Source organism: Trematomus bernacchii, unplaced genomic scaffold (genome assembly GCF_902827165.1).
Source record: "Trematomus bernacchii unplaced genomic scaffold, fTreBer1.1, whole genome shotgun sequence".
NCBI lineage: Eukaryota > Metazoa > Chordata > Actinopteri > Perciformes > Nototheniidae > Trematomus > Trematomus bernacchii.
This window is the reverse complement of record NW_022987786.1, coordinates 974,987-997,142: the sequence shown is the minus strand read 5'-3', so window position 1 is coordinate 997,142 and position 22,156 is coordinate 974,987. Positions and strand designations below refer to the sequence as shown.

The 22,156-nt window shown below is 40.9% G+C and overlaps 2 protein-coding genes across 2 annotated transcripts in view; both read left to right on the top strand.

The window, feature by feature from the left end:
* The window catches only part of LOC117497555 (CD5 antigen-like), a 27,778-nt gene extending 5,708 nt beyond the window's left edge, over positions 1-22,070 (top strand). The window contains exons 2-7 of the mRNA XM_034149524.1: positions 135-167; positions 5,494-5,784; positions 14,993-15,313; positions 15,398-15,685; positions 16,094-16,426; positions 21,795-22,070. Coding sequence (XP_034005415.1) covers positions 135-167; positions 5,494-5,784; positions 14,993-15,313; positions 15,398-15,685; positions 16,094-16,426; positions 21,795-21,835 — 1,307 coding nt within the window. The 3' untranslated portion in view covers positions 21,836-22,070. The remainder of the gene's footprint in view (positions 1-134; positions 168-5,493; positions 5,785-14,992; positions 15,314-15,397; positions 15,686-16,093; positions 16,427-21,794) is intronic.
* On the top strand, positions 8,398-9,287 carry LOC117497567 (PWWP domain-containing DNA repair factor 3A-like). Its single transcript, XM_034149536.1, has 3 exons — positions 8,398-8,532; positions 8,739-8,827; positions 8,947-9,287. The coding sequence occupies exons 1-3, from the start codon at positions 8,419-8,421 to the stop codon at positions 9,071-9,073; spliced, it is 330 nt and encodes a 109-aa protein (XP_034005427.1). The 5' UTR covers positions 8,398-8,418; the 3' UTR covers positions 9,074-9,287.
* Positions 22,071-22,156: the final 86 nt, after the last annotated feature.

Below are 22,156 nucleotides of genomic sequence, written 5' to 3'. Positions count from 1 at the left end.
ATATGTGACTTCTCTGTATGAACGTGTTATTCTCAGCTTTAGTAAACTGGTGAAATGACTCCAGAGTGAGTTCACTGACGTGTTCCTGAGATGATAGAAAACTCTGTTTACCTTATCTTCTGATTTCTCCTCAGGACTCCAGGCTGAAGGAGAACACACCTCAACAGGTACAGTGCTCAGTGTATTCACCCTGTTACTCTTCAAGTGATTACAGTCTGTAAACAACCTTTATCATAAAGCATGATGTAGTTTAAAGACTTCACCACTAACTGATCCTAGTTTCATCATTTATCATGTTACCATGGAAACCAGGATATACTTCAAAGGTAAACAACAAACCATCATCACCTTTTCATCACCACCACTTTTCATGATTATACTTTATAAATACCATCAGATCATCACATGTTACAGCCATGTTGGGGTTCTCCATCAGATCATCACATGTTACAGCCATGTTGGGGTTCTCCATCAGATCATCACATGTTACAACCATGTTGGGGTTCTCCATCAGATCATCACATGTTACAACCATGTTGGGGTTCTCCATCAGATCATCACATGTTACAGCCATGTTGGGGTTCTCCATCAGATCATCACATGTTACAGCCATGTTGGGGTTCTCCATCAGATCATCACATGTTACAGCCATGTTGGGGTTCTCCATCAGATCATCACATGTTACAGCCATGTTGGGGTTCTCCATCAGATCATCACATGTTACAGCCATGTTGGGGTTCTCCATCAGATCATCACATGTTACAACCATGTTGGGGTTCTCCATCAGATCATCACATGTTACAACCATGTTGGGGTTCTCCATCAGATCATCACATGTTACAACCATGTTGGGGTTCTCCATCAGATCATCACATGTTACAACCATGTTGGGGTTCTCCATCAGATCATCACATGTTACAACCATGTTGGGGTTCTCCTGTGAGCAAGTCTGGTTGATTACACATAATAATCATCATTAATATTAATAACATTATTCATGAATAGGGTTGCATCATAGTAAATTCACTAGCTCAAAAATATAATGAATTAATAATAATTAAAATATATAATTGTTAACATGACTATTAATAATATTGATTAGGAAGACCAGTATTTGTATAGCTGGTTCATGTAGTCTCATTGAACCGTAGGTCACTAAAGCTTTGCACAGAGGTTGCATTATGTTATCTGGTTATTGTTGTCAGGTTGGGAGATTGCAATGTTACAGCATAGATATTCAATGCTCTTGGCTTTTATTTTTGTATATTTATTTCTACCTCCATACAGAAAACCAATAAACCCATATTTATAATCTAAAATCGAATCCGTGCATCTACCGTCCATTTGTTTTTCTTTATTATACAAGTAGAGGAAGAGCGTCTGAGAGGCCTTTTTGCTTTTTACCTTACTAAATGGTCAAATGGTCCTTGGAGCGAGGGGCGGGGCGAAACTCACGGAACTGATTTCAAAACAAAAGCACTCGTTTGCTTGGAACTGTGATAATATTATAAACAAGGTGAATTTAGCGATCACAAGGAAAACAGCCAAGACACATTTTGAGCCCAGAAAACTAATGTTATTAACCTGTTAAGCCCGAGAGACCCCGGTACCGGGGCACTGCCGCAACATCTTGCAGGAAACAGTGTCTGAGGGCATGTTCATTTAATAAACTATGAATGTTTTATATCCATGTAACGGGAAGAAACTCATCTAACTGATCTTTTTTTTTTTTTCAAAAGAAAACCCACAATGCTAACACTGAGCCTCTGAATTAGCAACGAGCGAAATATGCTAACAGATTACTGCACCGAAAATCACTCACAAAATCTTATTAATTATCTCTTCTCTACATCCATGACATCGTTTCACATCGTGAGGTGACACAGAATCGAAGGGTACACTCATTATCACTGAATTATACGTATTTGCGACGTTATAAGCAAAAACGGACATCAAAACAGGTGACGCTAGGTAGCTAAAAATGCTAACATTTTTACCTTGGCTCTGTAGTCTCTCCAAAGTGGTCTTCAATGGCATTAAAACAATAAAAACACTGCTGAAGTTAATCCATAGGTTAATCTAATGTGTCTGTGTCCCTTTGAAATGATTTCTGATAATCCATAAGCAATAAAACTGCTTTTCCATTTCCAGATGTCAAAGCTAGAGATAGGTTCACTCTGATGCAAAACTGCATGCGCGAAGCCCCCACCTTTTCTCTTCACAACTTGTGTGTGGGGGACTCCCCCTTCGATTCTATTGGCTCTAACGGTCAGAAAGAGGTGTCAACCATCAAAATCGAGCAAGGGGGGCCAGAGATATGGAAAATCCACCCAAATGACCCCAGAAGTGGTTTATTTCCCTCAAAGAGAAAACCAAACATGCCCTGTTGTCGTGAGAGAAAAAGTGCAGAAGGAAACATCCATGTAAACTCAGTGTGCTGCTCTGTGAAGCTAGTTCAAGCCAGATATTTGGCACCTCATCTTGGGTGCAAGTTCATCAATGTTTGGGGTCAGGCTCTGAGCTGAGGAAATCGGGCACAAATTGGTTAATTGCCATGGATGTGGTGTTTGATATAGTTTACGTTCAATTTCAACTATTTTAGGCAGAAAAATGTATATTGACTAAAACTTTTAAAATAATTTACTATAATTTAGAAAAGTTTTTGTGAGAAATCATTTCAAAAGTAAACTTCTTTTCATTTAATATTTGAATTTGAAATGTTTGCACACAACATTATTAATGTATACATTTTAATCAATTTTTTAAATTATGAATCCATTTATTTTATTGTATTTCCTTGAGGCTGGGGAAGATATATCAGCATGTAGTTCAACATGCAAATGTTGTAATATTTCTTCAAGCACCACAAGATTCATAGTTTATAAAGTACAATTCTGGGCCATTGATTGTGTTATTTCTCCAAACACATACAGTAAACATGCCTCTTATGAAGCCTTAAAATGGTGCAGGAAAAGGACTTTACATTGGGTTATACTTAAAGACAGGACTATTCAGTTAAGAGAAGAGAAAAAAGGAAAGAAAACTGTTATAATGGGTGATGTAACATTAATGACAGACATAATATGAGGTCCTTGGCACTCAGACTCTAGAGGAATCTTTTTGTGATCATGGGGCATCACCCTTACAGTAGTTTCACTAGTACTGAACAGGATCAATCTCACGAAGAACTAATGGCAACAAAAAAGAATTCCCTCATCAAAATTAGCAAATGGGCTTGATTTTGTTCTCAGCAGGGGACTTTGACAGAGTATTTCTCAAAGAATACACAGTAAAAGTACTTCAATGTATTGTTAGTAGTAGGCTAACTAATACAAAGTCAAACAGTATCAATTTCATTAAGAACTAATGGTAACATTTTATTTTTATCACTCATCAAAGATAGCAAAAAACATGCATTATGTACTATGGAGGGGACTCTGACAGAGGATTACTCACAAAGTACACAGTAAAGTACTTCCTTTTATTTCTGGTAGCAGTTAAACCAATACCGAGTCCAACAGTGTCAGTTGTATTAGGAACTTGTGGTAACAAATATTTGTATCACTCATTGAATATAGCAGGAAAGAAAATGAAGAGGAGCTGATTTGAAAAGCAAATGAAGAGCAGCTGAGTGACGCAGTGCAGAATCGCTGTATAGTTTAAATCTCCTAACAATGTTGTCCATTTTAGAGAAAGGCTTATTATATTTACAGCCCTTAATAACATTCATTTTCTGGGCTCAATGTGTGTCTTGGCTGTTTTCGTTGTGAAAACAAATGGACCGCAGATACACGGATTGACCGTCCTCGTCTGCGCTCTTATTTTGAAAGGTAACTTCCGGTAGCAGAATATGAAGAAACCGTAGTTTTTTTGTTTCGGTTTTCTAGTGATTTTATTTTTTGTTTTGAGAAGTAGAAAATGAAAATCAACCCGTTTTTTAAGTTTAGTAAATCCCTTTTTAACCACGATAAAGAAAAACGCCTTGTATTTCAATTTTGGTTTTTCAATTTTAAAACGAAAATCAAATATCCAGTCGTTTTTTGTGTTTGAATATCCATTTGTGAAAAGAAAATCCAATGACCAAAACATACACTGACCTGACACGGATTAAATCGGCCAATTTTTTTATTTGATTTTGCTGATATGGTTTTTGGACTCAAACAACAAAATCAGAAAAAATGCTTTTGTGTTCCTTTTTTCAGTTTTTGTTGAAAATCTTTATTTTTTTTTTGGGGATTTTGTTTCTTGTGTAAAAAGAGAGACACAAACGTACATGTAACCATATTGCACATGTTCACCAAAGGGTTCAAATGACAGAGCCACACATAAACATGCTACTAATCTCTAAGTTCTGCTTTCTGATTGAACTGTTTTTTAGCTCCACTTAATCATATGTTTCATGTTTCAGGTCCTATTAGTTTATAGATGTGGGGAAAGTAGTCAGATGTTATACTTGATTCAAAGAAGTGATACCACAGTGTAGAAATACTGCTACAAGAACAAGTCTGGTATTGAAATGTACTCAGGTCAAAGTAATAGGATCAAATAATGCTTAAAGTACCATCATTAATACGACTCATAGTACGACTACTTTCATAATGATATATTATAGTCTGGATTCTAATCAATGATCCATTCATGTGAACATCACTTTTAATGTAGCAGCTGGTAAAGGTGGAGATAACTTTAATGACTTGTTATACTTCTAGGTATCTTTATCTATAAGAGAACTTCATCATTAAATTGTTGTTTTATTAATAATATGAACCTGCCAAGTCCTCAAACTCATTTTGTGAATACATGTGATGTAGTAGTATTAGGGCTGTGCGATTATGGCAAAAATCATAATCACGATTATTTTGGTCAATAATTGATATCACGATTATTAAATACGATTATTCATTGACTTTGAAAACATCCATTTATTGAACTTTTAAATACAAATAATAATTTGAACAGTATCTTTTTAACTGTTGATTTCCCTGAGCGTATAATTCAACTAAAAAACCAATACAAAAATAAATGTAAATGATACATTTATATCTACATTTAAATAAATACCAATAAACAAGATCAACAAATATTTTGGAGCGCACTTCAACAAGCTACTAAACAAATATAAATATGATAAATACAAATAAATTAGATCAAATATGTTGCAGTGCACTGTCACAACCTAGCAAAGCAAAATAATCGTTTTTTTCGATTATGTTGTTTTCGTAATTGTGGCAGGCCAAAATCGTAATTGCGATTAAAATACGATTAATTGCACAGCCCTAAGTAGTATTATAAAACGATATACTCCAGAAAAGTAATTCAAACCTGTACTTACAGTACTTGAGTATATGTACTTTATTACTTCCCACCACTGGTTTATAGAGAGCTGGAGTTAATGATCTGATTATCACTCGGAAGTATTAATAGTATAAATGATTAATTATAAAAAATATGCTAATATCAATGAAGGTACACGACTCTCTTGTTTCTCTCCAGAGCCTGGTGTTAGGCTGGTGGGAGGAGAGAGTCGCTGTGCAGGAGACCTGGAGGTGGAACAAGAGGGAGAATGGAGACCAGTGGAGGGCTCTGACTCTCCCTGGACCCTGAAGGCAGCAGCTCTTCTCTGCGGAGAGCTGGACTGTGGCTCTGCTGTTTCTGTGGGAGAGAGAGAGGAGTCCTCAGAGAGACCTGTGTGGGAGATCAGCTCTGACTGTGTTCAGTCTAGATCTCTGAGGGAGTGTGCAGCATCAGAGTCCTCTAAAGACATCCTGAATCTCACCTGCTCAGGTAAGCCCATCAGTGACATCATCAGTGACATCATCAGTGACATCATCTGTGACATCATCTGTGATATCATTAATGACATTTTCATTTCTTGTTTTCATTTTCTTGTTTTTACAATTTAAAAATACACAAACCCAAATAACAAATGATGAACAGTGTATGAAGCAGCCGGGCGTATTTTCTCTCAGTCATTTTTGATGAATGAGTGGGTGGGCCTATAGACCCAGTAGCCCACCCACTCATTCATCAAAAATGACTGAGAGAAAATATAGTTAGATAATAAAATAAGAGCAAAAATAAGGTTAAATTGTATAAATTCATACAAGTAGAAGAAACATTTATTGACGTAATCAGGCTTCTGTTGTGTGAGATGTTCTATCCAATCATAACAGGCCAACGTAAAATGGCCTGTTGTAATTGGCCTAAATAGCTCACATAGTCGCAGTGCGGCACAAACACAACGCAGGGCGTCCCGCAGATCCCGCAGATGAAGGAGGAAAATATAGCACTCATTTACAGAGTCACAACAATCCATGTTGTGACTCTGTAAATGAGTGCTATATTTTACAATCACCTCTCTGGGGGGGAAGGAGCCGGAGCTTGTGCGGGAGGTGGAGCATTACCAGTTGGATCTGGTTGGGCTCATCTCTATGCAGAGCGTCGGCCAACACACTCTCACTCCCTAAACGTCCAGGAGCGACGCTTGGTCAGGGTCCCGTGGCGTGCAGTTGTGACGCGCCGAGGCTCCTTCAGCTTCATAAACGGACGCAAAGAGCTTTCAACTGATTGCAATGTATTCCCATCGGCGGCGGTATTTGACGCTCATGGAAGCACGGCATCGGTCCATGTCGGCGGCATTTAAAGGCAATGTGAGCGTCCATTCCCATTGGATAACGGAGGATTTTACACCCGGAAGTAAGTATTCTCCTTACTGTCGATTGATTTGACAGAGATATCTGCACTACTCATCAACTCAGAAACACCACATTATCCTTGTTAATTACACAACATTGATTGGTTTAAATTGTGTACAATGCTTTTGTGTTTTTCCCCTTCGATTCTGAGAAACAATTTTTTTTTCGGAGTTTAAGATGGCAGAAGACACTACACTACCCAGAATCCTCAGCTATCGTTTGGGACTACAACATGTGCTTTGCTTGACAAACCCCGTGATTAGTTCTCAAGCTCTGTGATTGGATGTTGGAGTGGCAATGCGCGAAGTTTACACCGCGTCAAACAGCAGTTTGAAATGGAATGAAACCATAGACACTGGGTGTTTCTCAATCGCGAGTAAAGCTGCTCCAGAGCCACTATTTCAAGACGTCATCGAGTGCCGCCGAAGTACTGTTCCAATCTCCAGCATACTTGGAAATCTACCGAGCCCGGCGTACTCCGTTTGGAGAAATATCGAGGCTGCACATGAGTAGACTCCGCGGTCTTAAAATCCCCACAATGCTTTGCGCACGGACCAATTTCCCCAAATCTGCAATATGGTCTAGCTGCGGCCGCGGACAGTACACGACACTACACGACACGCCCACTACACGACACGCCCACCTGACACGACACTACGGTGGCTGAGAGACATTACCGTACGTGGCAGATTAAAAGCGAATTGACGACACTGACGCTGACGCAAGGATATTTAAAGAGACATGAGGTTCAGAGAACAGACAAACAATATGGCGCACCGAGTACAGGTAATTAACGTATTGTGGTTTTAGATATAATTACATACTATTTAGGTTCTCGTTTGTTTGTCGATGTGGCTGTTTAGCGCAGTGTAATTGTGTTTATTTTGCTAATTTGTATTTTAAATATTAAATGTAAAGGAATGGAATACATATAAATATATATATATATATATCTTAGCTCTTAGCTTGACATGCTCGACGTTCAGTTAGCATATATGCTAACTGAACATGCTCGTTCAGTTAGCATGTCAAGCTAAGAGCTAAGATATATGTATATATTTTAGCTTGACAGATGGAACAATGCATGTACTCGCATTTTTACAAGAATCTGATTTTGTGTAAGTTTTAAATATTCATTGAAGGTGTCTTTCACATTTGAATGTTTTAAAAAAAAAAACATGTATTAGCTGCTATACTGACATGCACATATGTATAATTATATTATTATTTTAAGTGTGGTTTAAAGTTAAATGATATATAGTTATTGGGTAGAGCCAAGTAACCCAGGTGGATGCAATCTGGAGGCCTCTGTTTTTAGATGGGGTTTGTGGCCATGCTGTAGGCCTGACATTTAAACCATAGGCTGTATATATAAAGATTTAAACTAGCTGAAGGGCTTTCTGTTCGAACCACAGTGACATCTAGAGGTTGTTTTGTGCATAACATGTCAACCAAAAGGGTAGAGCTGGCTGAATCAGATGGAGTTAAACTTTTTTTTTTTTCAACAAGATATCAAGACACAAAATGTGCTCTCCCAAATGGTGGCGCTGGCAGTTAAAGGGTTACCTTCTGAAAGTGAGGAAGTATGACCAGCTTTGTCCCATAGGATTATACAGGCCAGTCCATTGCTGCTTGTTTAAGGAGTTAACTATTTCCAATATTAAAGTCACTGAAATTGTATTCTATTTTATTCACCTATAGACAAACAACACAACACTCCGTGATGGAGCACGCCCAGAGCTCAACAAATTGGACTCGGACACCTTCCGTCCGGACACAGACGGAGAGAAGGTTCACAGATGAGGTGGCATTCGTCATGGATGTGCTTCTGCCAGAGGTTAGATTTCACTGACTTTTTATTTGTCGACTAAACATTATATAAAATTACATATGTTGCACTTAAACTCATGGTCAATGTCCAGTAGAATGTTGATGCCAATTGGTCTGGCATAATTGTCACCTGCAGAATGGCACAACCTTTATTGGATGTCTACATTTTACTCTAACTGTTAAACGTGTGGCTTTAATCCCTTCATGACACAGGCGACAGTCCACGCCCTTGCAGCTGTACTCTCGGTTTACCTTGAAAGAGCCAAGGAAACGTATATATCTGGACCCGAGTATGACTGGAGGTAAGGTGGAAACATGAGGAGAATGCTAATACAATTTCCATTTAAAGTGTACAACCCCTGATGCATGTGAATTTATAATATTACATATATGACTTCTTTATACCATCTTGTCTTATCAGTGAGATGGAACTTTGTTCTCATTACCTCACCAAGAACATGAGTGAGGAAGCGCACCAAAGGCTGAAGGACTCCAGTGAAAGATTCCGAAGAGCTTTGGATTCCGAGGAGTTTTTAAATAGGCTTTAACCTCCTGCAGGTCAATCCTGGCTGCTTACATTTTTATTTAAAATCATGTTGATTTTACTGTTGGGATCAATTTAAAAGGTTATTTTTTTTTTTTAAGCAGACCAGCTTGAATAGTGCCCCTCTGATTTTCCACATGATGTTCTGTTCAATAAATGTTCATTGAGGAAAACGGTATCAGTGTCTTATTGTATATTCATCACAGTGAATGCAGTGAATGCTGAACTTGCCGGACCATATACTGTAGTTGAAAGTACACAATGAAACACTGGCTTGCTTGTATCAAATCAATACAATTCCCACATGCCCTACCCCGGAACCTGCGGTCTTCAGACTCTGGCCCCCCGCACCAACCTGCGATCCTTCGGGGACAGAGCCTTCAGTATGGCAGCCCCCACTCTCTGGAACGCTCTCCCTGCGGAGATCTGCAATATCCCCACGCTTGACGCCTTCAAAAGGGCCCTCAAGTCTACCAAGGTCTTTGGCCCCAAATCTATTTGTTTTGTCTGTCTAACTGTTCGTCTAACTGCCTTTTGTTATGTTTGTTTCTACTCCTGTTCTTTTTAAAGCGACCTTGGGTCTCATGAAAGGCGCTATATAAATCCAAGTTATTATTAATACATCATTGGAACGGTAAGAATCTCAGCTACAACACTGACTAAAGCCTTCCCATCTCCAGTATGCCTACATGACAAGCATTTTTATAATATACAGTAAACATATCTTTGACTTATTGCAAAATTATAAAATGAAATTTACCCCTGCTGTCATTCTGGCTTTGACTGTTCAAATGAGATGTCAACCATCAAAATGGGATAAGGGGTTCCAGAAATATCACTGTGCAAAACACACCGGCCAATTTTGACCGATAATAGTATGGGAAGGGGGGTATGACCAAACGCAAGAGAAGAGACAATCATCAAGCCAGATACCAAGGTATTTACAACAGGCAACCACTTCAATTACTTTTCCTTTATGTTATTGTTATTTGGTTTTTATTAGTGCTTTTGTCGTTTTGAAGGAAATTAAAATACTGTATTGAGTTGGTTTCTTCTGTTTTGGAAGCCTTGTATATCTTTTTGGTCTTGTTAGAAATACCCCATGGTAAAACTGTGTTCTAGCAGCAGTTAAAGAAGCTTAGTTTGCTGTCTTAGACTGCCAGATGTATTAAGATGGTTTGTTCACAATTTACACATAAAACCTAAATGTTCATCTGTTTATTGTTCTTCTTCCTTTATATTCAAAGCATGTTGATTGTCTATTGGCTATATCTTGACATTATGTTAATTTGATCATACTTGCCATACATTTATTTTAATTGATTCCTTCAAAGGTTTTGTAATAGACCCCTAGTACTTTTAATTTATAAAGTAATAATAATACATGTGAATGATTGAGCTCATTAGTGGCCTGACTGGCCCTCCTAATTTGGTCCTTAATGACCCCATGATGTGATTATGTATATCTTAAAACCTTTAACAACTATATTTAGATGTTCACAAATATCTACATTTATGTATAAATACATGTGTAGCAGTTAGACAAACATAATCAATAGATCATCTCATTAATACCTATTTTATATATTAAAAAAAAGTTTACTAAACCACCGTTTGTTGACTAAATGATTTGGGTTGAAAGTTATACTGTTGTGTCTCAAACGGATAGACTAGGTTATTAATTTATTTGCCTAATAGTTGCTTAAAATGCTACAATAACATTTGCAATTCGTTTTTAATCTGCCATGTACGATCTCAATAATAATAAGTGTCGTCAATTCGCTTTTAATCTGCCATGTACGGTAATGTCTCTCAGCCACCGTAGTGTCGTGTCAGGTGGGCGTGTTGTGTAGTGGGCGTGTCGTGTAGTGTCGTGTACTGGCCGTGGCCGCAGCTAGACCCTTCTCCAAATCTGTGACGGAAAATGTAAGGCAGGGCCTCTCATATGACGCACACCTGCACACTTGCTAGCCTGTTCCACTCTTTGTTTTCCGAATGCCAGGAAGTATTCTTGCCTCGCTTCTGAAGCAAGATGCTTGGCAGACATGTGCTACCAAGCAAGCGTACTCGCGATTGAGAAACACCCTGTATGAATGAAAACCATCGACAGCACACTATCCAAATCAAGACTCGAACGTGTCCTACCCCCCCCCCCCCCCCCCCCCCCCCCCCCCCCCCTTAGGTCACAGGCTCCTCCATCAGTGCAACACAATAAAACAGATACACAGAAAAAATAGTGCAAGTAAATACAAAAAGAAATATAGTAAAATAGTAAAAAATTAATAGCAGACAGAACAGCTTGTGGCTGGGGTGATGGGGGTCTTTTATAATCCTGAGGGCTTTCTTTAAGGTTAACCTGGTATTTGTACTACATTTATTTTAGTTACTTTAAATAAAGTATATTCATTACTCGTTATTCTCTAATTGTTCATCAAAAACTGTATATAATGGCTATTTTGCACATACCTTTCATAGATTTCAAGATTTTCAAAGGTTTATTGAAATATCATATACACAACTACGGTGTAGTTATTCAATGATGACAAACTTGGGTCATAGGTTCCTCAACAAGAGATCTATCAATATGTGTGTACCTCCACCATTAAACTGTTAAGCCCGAGAGACCCCGGTACCGGGGTACTGCCGCAACATCTTGCAGAAAAGTGTCTGAGGGCATGTTCATTTAATAAAACTATGAATGTTTTATATCCATGTAACGGGAAGAAACTCATCTAACTGATTATTTTTTTCAAAAGAAAACCCACAATGCTAACACTGAGCCTCTGAATTAGTAACGAGCGAAAAATGCTAACACCTTACTGCACCGAAAATCACTCACAAAACCTCATTATTTATCTTTTCTCTACATCCAACACATCGTTTCACATCGTGAGGTGACACAGAATCGATTGATACCGACATTACCACTGAATTATACGTATTTGCGACGTTATAAGCAAAAACGGACATCAAAACAGGTGACGCTAGGTAGCTAAAAATGCCAACATTTTTACCTTGGCTCTGTAGTCTCTCCAAAGTGGTCTTCAATGGCATTAAAACGATAAAAACGCTGCTGAAGTTAATCCATAGGTTAATCCAATGTGTCTGTGTCCCTTTGAAATGATTTCTGATAATCCATAAGCTGCTTTTCCGTTTCCAGATGTCAAAGCTAGAGATAGGTTCACTCAGATGCAAAATTACATGCGCGAAGCCCCCACCTCTTCTCTTCACAACGTGTGTGTGGGGGACTCCCCCTTCGATTCTATTGGCATCAATCTTGATACAGGGTACTTATTATATGTTGTACTTTGGATTCTTAAAGCTTTTAGTCTACTAACCCATCATCCAAGGGTAGTTTTCACGATAAGTAAAAAAGAATATTTGGACGGACACTATAATTTACAGTTTTTTACTATGTAAAATCTGAATTTTCTTTAAAATAAAAAACATCTATATTGATTCTGACTTTTCTACATCCAACTCACAGGTTTATCATTACTTTGAGAACAAAGATTATTAATGTAACGCTTTTAGAAGGGAAGATATGGTCATTTGTTCTGGGAATGTCATTTTCGAGCCTGAGACCTGAAAAACAGGCTCAGGGCTAAACAGGTTAAACTGTCATATTCTGCACATTTCTTATTCTATCTACATACATCTTATAAGAGTATAATACATATGTATAATATCGGTTAAAATTAGTGCTTCAACATAGTTAACATTGCAGGAAAGTTGATTGTCAAATCCCAAAACAAACCATGCAATATATTAAACGTTAAGTACTTTGTCAGGCTTAATATAGATACCCCCAAAGCTTTTTGCTTACATGTATTTAAAAGAAGACCTTAACCTAAAGTATTATTTCATGTTTAAATAAAGCCTAATTAGTTTGTCTGTTTTCAAGGTTCAAGGTTCTTTATTTTCAAACTGACATAGCTACAGAGTAATTATGTCGTTGAAAATCTTATGTCACAGGCTTCTCCAAAAATGCAACATAATAATACAGATAGTAAAAGTAATACAAAAGAAAAATAGTTATAAAATAAAGTGAGCATGTGGAATAGTGCAGTACGAGTCTATATACAAGTTATTGGAATGATATATATTAGATATATATTACTAAGTAGCAGATGAATGTTTTGAAGTTGTTTCAGCAGTTCAATTGTTTAACAGTCTCACTGCCCGCGGGAAGCAACTGTCTCCGAATCTTCTTGTCCTTGCCAGGATGCTGCGGTAACGTCTGCCAGACGGCAACAGAAAGAACAGTTTGTGGCTGGGGTGATGGGGGTCTTTGATAATCCGTAGGGATTTCTTCCTGAGCCGCTGGAAGTAAAGGTCCTCCATGGATGGCAGCTCCGTCCTGGTGATGTGCTGTGCAGTTTTCACCACCCTCTGTAAAGCCTTACGATCGAGGTCGGTGCAGCTGCCGTACCAGGCCATGATGCTGCCAGTCAGGATACTCTCTATGGTGCACCTGTAGAAGGTGAGGATACTCTCTATGGTGCACCTGTAGAAGGTCAGGATGCTCTCTATGGTGCACCTGTAGAAGGTCAGGATGCTCTCTATGGTGCACCTGTAGAAGGTCAGGATCCTCTCTATGGTGCACCTGTAGAAGGTCAGGATCCTCTCTATGGTGCACCTGTAGAAGGTCAGGATCCTCTCTATGATGCACCTGTAGAAGGTCAGGATACTCTCTATGGTGCACCTGTAGAAGGTCAGGATCCTCTCTATGGTGCACCTGTAGAAGGTCAGGATGCTCTCTATGGTGCACCTGTAGAAGGTCAGGATGCTCTCTATGGTGCACCTGTAGAAGGTCAGGATGCTCTCTATGGTGCACCTGTAGAAGGTCAGGATGCTCTCTATGGTGCACCTGTAGAAGGTCAGGATCCTCTCTATGGTGCACCTGTAGAAGGTCAGGACCCTCTCTATCATGCACCTGTAGAAGGTCAGGATGCTCTCTATGGTGCACCTGTAGAAGTTGCAGAGTATCCTGGAATCCATTTTGAACCTCCTCAGCCTGCGGAGGAAGAAGAGCCGCTGTCGAGCTTTCTTGTTGATGGTGGTGGTGTGAAGAGACCATGTCAGGTCCTGAGTGATGAGTCCATGTCAGGTCCTCAGTGATGTGGACACCGAGGAACCTGAAGCTGCTGACTCTCTCCACCGTAGTCCCATTGATGGCGATGGGGGCGTGTCCCTCTCCCTGCTGCTTCCTGTAATCCATAATCAGCTCCTTGGTTTTGCTGACGTTGAGATGGAGGTTGTTATCCTGGCACCAAGATGTCAGGTTTTCGACCTCCTCTCTGTACGCCGTCTCGTCATCGTCTGTGATCTGGCCGATGACGGTCGTGTCATCAGCAAACTTCACGATGGTGTTCACTCACAGTCGTGAGTGAACAGGGAGTAGAGGAGAGGGCTGAGCACGCAGCCTTGAGGGGCACCGGTGTTGAGGATCAGGGTGGAGGATGTGATGTAGAGCCTCCACCTCTAGAATGATACAATTCACCATTTAATGGAAAACACGAGATCAATAAACAAACAGCAGCTTGAATTCAATGATGACGCCATATTTAAGAACAAGGTCTTTACAAACATCAATCAGATAACACATGTGAGAGTAAAGAATGAAACCTTTTGAAAGTGTCTGTGTGAGAGCAGAGGTGGAGCTGAGCAGAAGGAGCAGAGGATCTGCAGAGGAGGAGGTGTTGTTGAAGACACAGGGAAAGGGTTCACTAATGGAGACCACTTGCTAGAGGGTATCAGATGTAGATGTGAGGGTACCTGCAGTCTGTGTTCTTATCAACATGTGTTATGTTGTTCATCATCAACTCATGTTGGAACTGAGTCCAGTTTGAATCTCTGAAATATAGTTTCATCTCTTTGATGGTGTGTCTTTGACCTCTGTTTGATCTTCTGTCCTCTGCAGACTCTGTCAGGCTGCTGGGGGGGACTGGTCTGTGCTCAGGCAGACTGGAGGTGAACTCTGACCCGTCTAACCCGTCTAACCCGTCCTGGTCCTCAGTGTGTGAGGCTGACTTTGACCAGCAGGATGCTCAGGTGGTCTGCCGGCAGCTGGGCTGTGGGGCTCCTTCAGTCCTCCAGGGGGCACTCTATGGAGAAGGGGAGGCTCCAATGTGGACCAAAGAGTTCCAGTGTGGAGGCCATGAGGCTGCTCTCCTGGACTGTAGCTCAGCCTCAGAGAGAAACACCTGCTCACCTGGCACAGCTGTTAGCCTCACCTGCTCAGGTAGAGAGGAGCTGTGATTGGTTCATTCTGTTCTCATCAAACTCACTTTATTCTCTCTCTGATCACTCTCTTGTTTCTCTTCAGAGCCGGTCAGACTGGTGGGAGGAGAGAGTCGCTGTGCAGGAGACCTGGAGGTGAAACATGAGGGAGAATGGAGACCAGTGGAGTATCTCTCTCCCTGGACCCTGAAGGCAGCAGCTGTCGCCTGCAGAGAGCTCGACTGTGGCTCTGCTGTTTCTCTGGTACGGAGATATGAGTCCTCAGAGAGACCTGTGTGGGAGATCAGCTCTGACTGTGTTGAGTCTGGATCTGCTCTGAGGGAGTGTGCAGCATCAGAGTCCTCTTCCTTCTTCCTGAATCTCACCTGCTCAGGTAAGCCCATCAGGGACATTGTTTATGACATCATGTCCTCTGTCTCTTTGTTAGTCTCTCTTTCTCTCTCTGACAAAGAGACAATCCCTCTCTGCTACCTGGACTGTCACAGACTGAAAGCTCTTTGTAATGTCTTCAAAGCGGTGTCTTCAGACTGAGAGGAGGTTTTCACAGAGACTGTTGTTATTGTTGCTGCTGGGGCAGCTCTCTCTCTCTCTCTCTCTCTCTCTCTCTCTCTCTCTCTCTCTCTCTCTCTCTCTCTCTCTCTCTCTCTCTCTCTCTCAATTCATCCTCGCTCTCTCTCTGACTCGCAGGTCTTCGTCTTCTCTCCTCATCCTCGTCTCTCTCTCTCCTACTCGTCTCTCTCTCTCTCTCTCTCTCTCTCTCTCTCTCTCTGTGTGTTGACAGATAAGCTGCTTCAGCCCAACATCTCTGTGTCCTCCTCCATGTACGGGGTCTCCGGGGCCCAGCAGCAGGGGTTCCAGGTGTTCAGAGGCTCCTCCTTCACCATCAGCTGCTCCATCCAGCCTCAGTACCCAGGAGGCTCTTTCCAGCTCAACTTCACCTCCATCAACTCAGCAAACAACTCCAACTCAGAGCCAGCTGTCAATCACTCTGCCCACTTCCTGTTCCCGGCTGCAGAGCCCGCCCACCAGGGAAGCTACAGCTGTGTTTATCACGTCTCTGCTTTTTCTCAGGACTTCTCCTCTGAGAGCCGTCTGCTCTCCGTCACCGTCACAGGTGAGCTGTTTACTGTAGGACAGAGCGTGATGCTCCCCAGGAGAACGCTGGTGAGGACTGAGTGTTTTACTGTGAGCCCTGAAGCAGTCACACCCTGACATCACATGTAGCTTTCCAGAGCAACGTACAATAAGTGCAATGAACCGTGAACACATGAAACACATTCTCACTCCCAACTCGGCCTATGTTGACGTTATGTCAGGGTCCCTGTCGTCACTTTCCAACGCAACGCTCAATATCAAGCCACACTTATTGTTTTTACTTCTTTATTTTAATTGAATAATGTAGGACTTTTGTTGCCGTCAGTTAGGGGGAGAGTAGGGGCTCAGAAAACTGACATCTGTATTGTTTCATCGTTTTTTCCTTCTAATTTTGTATTCTTTTCTAAACCACACGCTGTTATTTACTCAACAATAACACACTATTATCCTTGTGTTTATTTATTTGTTTGATTGTATAATGTCGGACTTTTGGAGTCCGTCAGGACCGAGGGTCGGAGCAGCTCATAGTAGTTGCTTTAGAGAATGTTACACCCGGAAGTATGTATTCTCTCCGCTTCGCTTGACAAACCCCGTGATTAGTCCTCAAGCTCTGTGATTGGATGTTTGAGTGTGCGCCGAGGGTTACGCCGAGCGTCGAACAGCACTTTGAAATGGGATGGAACCACGGCAGACTGTCCAAAACTGGATTTGAACGCACCCCGTCCCCCCCTCCCCCACCCCGTTCCCAGAACTACACATGCTGGCTATTGTGTGTTTCGCAACATGTTCTATGGCACGTCTCTGCTGGGAATTGTAGTTTTAAAAGACGTTTTTGTATTTCCCATAATAAGAAGTTGCCAGTATTAAACTGTGTACACCCTGGAGGTTTAGGGGATAGGAAACACTCAAATTTAAAACATATAATTAATAAATGGGTCAAAATTGCTTGTGTCCATAATGGGCAGCATTAATATATACCCACATGACAGCTAAGGTCAGAAGAGCTTTATTTAACAGCTGGTATTATGTCTGTGACCCCTCCTGTTGTTCATTGATAAGCCTGAAACATGCACTTGTCAAGGTTCAGCGGCACATTTTGCAAATATGGCAGTAGCCATCGATCGTCTTAAGATAAGATATACTTTATTGATCCCAAGTTGGGAAATGTTTTTGTTACAGCAGCATGTGTAACAGTTGTAAATATGCAGTGGTGTTTATTTGTAAATCATTTAGTATAATCACACAAATTCTGTGTTTTATATTGAATAATTCTGTGTTCTTTATTTATTGAATGTTCAATACCTGACAAGATGAAAAACTTGGGTCGCAGGTTCCTCAACAGTGCATTACAAGACATCTATCGATATGTGTGTACCTACACCATTAAACTGTCATATTCTGAACATTTCTTATTCTATTACATTACATTTCATTTAGCTGACGCTTTTTATCCAAAGCGACTTACAATTACCGATTGCAGGGACATTCTCCCTGGAGTAACTAAGGGCTCCCTTGCGTTGGAAGGTGACGACAGGGACCCTGACATAACGTCAACATAGGCCGAGTTGGGAGTGAGAATGTGTTGATCCAGAACAGCAATTCTCCAGTCAGCTGTAGTTTACATTGGAGTATTGCCATGAGTACTGAGTGTTTAACAGATACAGCTAGCAGCTTCTCCCTACAGTCCTACTGTCTGGTATGAACAGGGAAAAGGGTTGGGGTGTAATTAAGATCTTAAGAAGATGTAGTTTATTGTAATATAACTGTAGAGAGGAGTCTCCATGCTGAAGTGGGTTCAGAGGCCTGTACTACGAAGCCGGATTTTCCTAACCTGGATATGTTTGAGTTAACTGGTTGGCCTAATCCAAAACATACGCGCTCTCGCTAAACTGTACTACGACGCTGGTTATCAAGTGGATTGCTCAAGCCAGCCGTGTCCTATCTAGTTAGGTGCGCGTTCACATGAAAGGGGTGGTATTTGGAGCATTCGACCAATCACAAACATGGACAAGCGTACTGACAGCGCAGCGTCATACTTCCTGAATGAAAAGTGAACTTTAATATTAGACAAATATGAAGAAGTTAAACTTTAAACATCCATGACTTAAACACTTTATCCAGGATCAAAGCCACATAGCTGCACCTGCAAGGTGAATACAGCTGGTAACAGAAAAAGTGTTTGAATGCGTACATTAACAGGTTTATGAAATCACTGCCCCGTCCAATACACGATCTGACTTTAATTACATTTGACTCGAGTGTTTTTCGTCAACTTAATGTGTTGCTTAAAATAATACTTCTGCATACAGTATGTGACACTGTGAGTGTTGCACGGCCAGATACGGCTCAGTTGACTCAGATAAGGAAATATATGATACATTATGATGTGATATGATATGAATGATAATGGGACACATCGACGTCTGCACTCACAGTGCCGCGGACTGTACGTAATGTTACTCTGATCCGGTTACTTATGTTGTGGCAGATCTTTAAAGTGGACCTATCATGCTATATTTGAATATTATAGTGTAGGACCATACCTATATAAGGCATATTTATACTTTTTTTTTTTCAAAATACCAAACAGATCATGCATTTTAGCCATGCCTCATTTTGCTCAATTTGACATTTTTTAGCTCTGGGCAGATTCAGTGAGAACAGCACCATCTACTGGCCTGGCATATGTACTACAGCGTCTCCATCGCTTTCGAACGGCAATGGCCGTGGCTGTCTCCTCCTGATAGGTGGAGTCGGCCCAATAGCCGTAGCGCCACTGTCCTGACGTCAGGACAGTGTTCAAATCTGGATCAGTTTTTATCAGATCCGTTGCAGCCCCTTTTTTAGAGATTTGGGTATGGAGGAAAATAGAGAGGGTTGTGTTTTCTGACACTTGGTGAGTTCCCTGGAACACCGGGGACACATATTCATGTATAAAAGACGTGCAAAAGTGCATTTTGCATGATAGGTCCCCTTTAAGTAAGCTTTCTTAACGCTAATGTTATAATAGTCAGATTGCTTTGAAGATGGGAGGGGATATTCTATTAATTTTCCCGTTCACACAGTCAGTTGATTTTTGCCGGCCGTCTTTCCTGCAACGGCAGTTTTTCTGTATTTCCTCTCTCCTGTAATATGACTTGATCTTTAAACTCCTCACACGGAGCTCTGATTGGTCAGCAGGCGGTGCTTTCACTGAGTTAATCTCTTAGCCTGCAACCTAACCTCAGCATAAGTTACCATGGAGATCTAGCCCGCTAAAAAGAGAACCAGCGTCGTAGGACCGGAAAGCCAGAGTTTTCCCTGAAGTCAGCCGGCTAAGCGAAGATTCGGCTTCGTAGTACAGGCCTCAGGTCTCTGTGTGTTTGCTGACTCTTGATGTGATGCTGTCCATGTGTTTGATCAGATCCAGAACCTTTTATCATCCGAGTCGTCGTCCTGCCGCTGACTCAGCTGCTGGTGATCGTCGGCCTTTACTTCTACTGTAAGGTACTGAAACATGTTGTTGTTCCACCACTGACTGAATGATGAGGTACTGAAACATGTTGTTGTTCCACTGACTGAATGATAAGGTACGGAAACATGTTGTTGTTCCACTGACTGAATAATGAGGTACTGAAACATGTTGTTCCACCACTGACTGAATGATGAGGTACGGAAACATGTTGTTGTTCCACTGACTGAATGATGAGGTACTGAAACATGTTGTTGTTCCACTGACTGAATGATGAGGTACTGAAACATGTTGTTGTTCCACTGACTGAATAATGAGGTACTGAAACATGTTGTTGTTCCACTGACTGAATAATGAGGTACTGAAACATGTTGTTGTTCCACTGACTGAATGATGAGGTACTGAAACATGTTGTTGTTCCACTGACTGGATGATGAGGTACTGAAACTTGTTGTTGTTACACTGACTGAATAATGAGGTACTGAAACATGTTGTTGTTCCACTGACTGAATAATGAGGTACTGAAACATGTTGTTGTTCCACTGACTGAATGATGAGGTACTGAAACATGTTGTTGTTCCACCACTGACTGAATGATAAGGTACTGAAACATGTTGTTGTTCCACTGACTGAATGATGAGGTACTGAAACATGTTGTTGTTCCACTGACTGAATGATAAGGTACTGAAACATGTTGTTGTTCCACTGACTGAATTATGAGGTACTGAAACAGGTTGTTGTTCCACTGACTGAATGATAAGATACTGAAACATGTTGTTGTTCCACTGACTGAATGATAAGGTACTGAAACATGTTGTTGTTCCACTGACTGAATGATGAGGTACTGAAACATGTTGTTCCACCACTGACTGAATGATAAGGTACTGAAACATGTTGTTGTTCCAATGACTGAATGATGAGGTACTGAGACTAGTTGTTGTTCCACCACTGACTGAATAATAAGGTACTGAAACATGTTGTTGTTCCACTGACTGAATGATAAGGTACTGAAACATGTTGTTGTTCAACTGACTGAATGATGAGGTACTGAAACATGTTGTTGTTTCACCACTGACTGAATGATGAGGTACTGAAACATGTTGTTGTTCCACCACTGACTGAATGATAAGGTACTGAAACATGTTGTTGTTCAACTGACTGAATGATGAGGTACTGAAACATGTTGTTGTTTCACCACTGACTGAATGATGAGGTACTGAAACATGTTTTTGTTCCACCACTGACTGAATGATGAGGTACGGAAACATGTTGTTGTTCCACCACTGACTGGATGATGAGGTACTGAAACATGTTGTTGTTCCACTGACTGAATGATGAGGTACTGAAACATGTTGTTGTTCCACTGACTGAATGATAAGGGACTGAAACATGTTGTTGTTCCACCACTGACTGAATGATAAGGGACTGAAACATGTTGTTGTTCCACTGACTGAATGATAAGGTACTGAAACATGTTGTTGTTGTTCCACTGACTGAATGATAAGGGACTGAAACATGTTGTTCCACCACTGACTGAATGATGAGGGACTGAAACATGTTGTTGTTCCACTGACTGAATGATGAGGGACTGAAACATGTTGTTGTTCCACTGACTGAATGATGAGGTACTGAAACATGTTGTTGTTCCACCACTGACTGAATGATGAGGTACTGAAACATGTTGTTGTTCCACTGACTGAATGATGAGGTACTGAAACATGTTGTTGTTCCACCACTGACTGAATGATGAGGTACTGAAACATGTTGTTGTTCCACTGACTGAATGGTGAGGTACTGAAACATTTTGTTGTTCCACTGACTGAATGATGAGGTACTGAAACATGTTGTTGTTCCACCACTGACTGAATGAAACAGTGTGTGTTATTGAACAGGAGTGATGCAGGAAGTCTCATTGTGTGCTGTCATTTCTCTCCAGGCCACCAGGGGGCGGAGGCCGAGCCGACAGGAGGACATTGAGCTGGATTATGATGACCTGGGTATTCCTGCTGAAGAGGAAGGAGCTCAGGGAGCAGAGTAGCAGCTCCAAGGAGCTCCTCTCACACACATGGGTTTATCAGCTCTTATAGCTTTTAACCAACGTTAGCAAATATAGCTTTTACTCTGAAAGTCACCAGCAATGTGTGAGTGCCTCATGTTTCCTGACTTCCTGTCAGCTCCAAGCCCATTGGTTCCCACTGAAGATGAAGATCTTCACAAGTTAGTTTTATTATGAAAAGTCAATGCAGTCGGTGCAGTTTGAAACCACAGACACACCAATCCAGGCCGCTCAGGAACTAA